At 36.6% G+C, this 2,855-nt stretch overlaps 1 protein-coding gene across 3 annotated transcripts in view; it reads right to left on the reverse strand.

The window, feature by feature from the left end:
- Positions 1-2,612, reverse strand: part of LOC106465337 (protein D3-like) — a 12,021-nt gene extending 9,409 nt beyond the window's left edge. The window contains exons 1-2 of one of the 3 annotated variants that reach the window (XM_013925553.2): positions 2,437-2,612; positions 1,470-1,570 (exon numbers count right to left, since the gene is read on the reverse strand). In XM_013925553.2, coding sequence (XP_013781007.1) covers positions 1,470-1,529 — 60 coding nt within the window. In that variant the 5' untranslated portion in view covers positions 1,530-1,570; positions 2,437-2,612. Of the gene's footprint in view, positions 1-1,469; positions 1,571-2,312; positions 2,407-2,436 lie in introns of those variants that run through there. The other 2 variants (XM_022393199.1, XM_022393198.1) reach the window with 2 other exon arrangements.
- Positions 2,613-2,855: the final 243 nt, after the last annotated feature.

Genomic DNA, 2,855 nt, shown 5'->3' on the forward strand with positions numbered 1-2,855 from the left:
TTATAACGCCCCCACGGCTGAAAGAGCGAGCATGTTTGGTGGGATGGGGATGCGAACCCGCGACCCGCAGATTGCGAGTCGAGCGTCCTAACCACCTGGCCATGCCGGGCTATAGATAACAGACATGCAAAGACAGACAGGGAGAGAACAATCCACAAATTTCTGAGTGATATATATATATATATATGATAAACGTTTTTCATGTATGTTTTAATAGTTGCATGAGTGAACAGCAAAAAAAGTGCTCATTGTTTAAAGTAGTTTAAGTTACAAATAACCATTCTAAATATGACTTCTTCGAGGTCCTTTTTTAACAATAAATTTAAAAGCTTATGGCTAAGGAGGAAAGCTCCAGCCTCCTCACCCAAACCATCCTCTTCATTGTGCTCATGGATACACACAAATAGAATGATAAGTATGGATGTATCAAAATAACAATTTTCAAACACAATACCTCGACTTAGTGCCTTTACTGAGGCCCGGCATGACCAGGTGGTCAGGGAGCTCGACTCGCAATCTATGGGTTCGAATCCCCGTCCCACCAAACATGCTCGCCCTTTCAGCCGTGGGGGCGTTATAATGTGACGGTCAATTCAGCTATTCCTTGGTAAAAGTATCCAAAGAGTTGGCGGTGGGTGGTGTTGACTAGCTGAATTTCCTTCTAAGTCTTCCACTGCTAAATTAGGGACGGCTAGCGCAGAAAGCTCTCGTGTAGCTTTGCGCGAAATTCAAAACAAATAAACCCTTTACTGAAAGTTTACATACTTAGCGATGTTTTGAAAATAATTCATTCTAGAAAAAAAAAAGAAAAAGGAAACTAGCAGTGACTAAAAATTGCAAAGTCACTAGAATTTGGAAACAACTTCAATGGTTAATGAAAGAAACTTCCTCACAAATGTACAACGTTTCGAGTAAATTATGTCGTCATCAAATTTGAATACGTCAAATTACATCCTGATATAAAAAGGCGACTATTGATAAAACAAAGTGTGGGGGTGGGGATGGGGAGGGTGGGGGGTGCTACCATTTCTTTCCTAAAGATACAGCTAAAATGCTATAAATTTCTACATTTTTATTTTTACACTGCATTATTATTGAAGCCATATTTTCACGCACGGTGTCATTTGACACCATAATAATAACTAATCGGTACAGAGACGTACAACTGAACATTGATTCGGCACTCATTATGGTGTATAGTTAATATCGTAATCTTTAAATGCACTTGTTGGACTTACAAATACATAACACCATATAGTTCACAACAGCATCGTGCATGTCTGTCACAAAATTAATAAGTATTCAGACTCTTGTTTTTTTCTCTTCTTGACTTTACTAACCACTATCTTACAGCATTAGTTTATTACGATATTACATTTAGTTTATAAAATGTGACTACAGTTAAATGTTTGATTAAATCTGTCTTCTAGATTAAGAGTATAGTAATATGATTAGTAAGCAGTTTTTACCGTCATTACGTGAACAGGAATCGTGTCAATAACGTCAGGAATAATATCATTTTCCTCCATATCTTCTGTAGATGAAGAACACAGCGTGAAGCAATTTCTTGCTGTGGACACATAAGATGTTTCATAAAACGCTAGTGTTTTACCAAAAGATAATAATGATAAATATATTCTTAGTTTTTACTACATTACTGCTAAGTCAGCCTAAGCTGCTTAACCTAGATTATTTAAATTTTGAGAGATCTTATAAAATCTAAAAATCTGGAACCGTCCATTTAAGATTCGTTTGTCATCGCTCTCGCTCTCAGACAAATACTTTATAAAGATTGTTTGTTTGTTTGTAGTTATGCACAAAGCTACACAATGGGCTATCTGTGCTCTGCCCACCACGGGTATCGAAACCCGGTTCCTAGCGTTGGGGGGGGGCACTTTATAAAGATTGAACATACAAGATTAAAACTTCTTACAATGTGTTTAATTTTAATTAGTTGTCTTTTTTTAAATCCATGCCATTTTTTCATGCCAGATCTATGTCAAATCATTAAAATAAAAAATATTATAAACTATTTCAGAATATCGCGCAAACCTGTGGTAGACGGCTTTCATTTCGAACTGTTACTGATAAACTAAAAATAAAGATTAAACTGCGTTATCAAAATACAAACTTTTAATTAAAAAAATATATATATTTTGATAACATCGTCAATAACATTCTACTGTCCATTAAGTAGCTGAATTTCACTGCAAACTCGCAACGTATACCGTTTCTTTTCGTTTCCGTGGGTCCGTCGCAAGTAACAAAACTCGTATTGTGCGGGAAATAAAAATATTGTTATGCATTATTACCAGATAAACTACCTGTATTCTTTGTTTTGAGATATCTTAATGAAACCATTCATCTCACATAAATAATTCTTATCATTTTTAGCCCATCGAACCTGAGTCTTGAATAACTGCTAAGCCTACTTACACTGTTACAGTTACGCTCCGAGGCTGAACGTGGGTAGTGTTGTTACCGTTTCTGACGTACGAAGCTTTCGACGAACGCGACAGTTGACTCTACGGAGTTTTACAAACACAATTTCCTTCAATGATCTTTTCCCTGGCGGGGAATGGTGTGGCGATAAGATATGGATTACAATCCCTTTTATCAGCGCTGTTGTTGCATATAACTAAGGCTGCCAAGATATTTCATGGTCCCCCCTCCTCTATTCCCGTGGAGTGGAAAGGGAAGCCAGCGTACACAGTACACGGTATTATGTTTAGTAGTACATCTATCAGCTGATAAGGAAATAGTATTATGACACAAAACATTGTTATCACTTGATGAAACAAATTTTCAGTTTCATTGTTGGTAGAAATGATCCATTACAGTATATATATTTATCA

This window comes from Limulus polyphemus, unplaced genomic scaffold (genome assembly GCF_000517525.1).
Source record: "Limulus polyphemus unplaced genomic scaffold, Limulus_polyphemus-2.1.2 Scaffold1911, whole genome shotgun sequence".
Taxonomy (NCBI): Eukaryota; Metazoa; Arthropoda; class Merostomata; order Xiphosura; family Limulidae; genus Limulus; species Limulus polyphemus.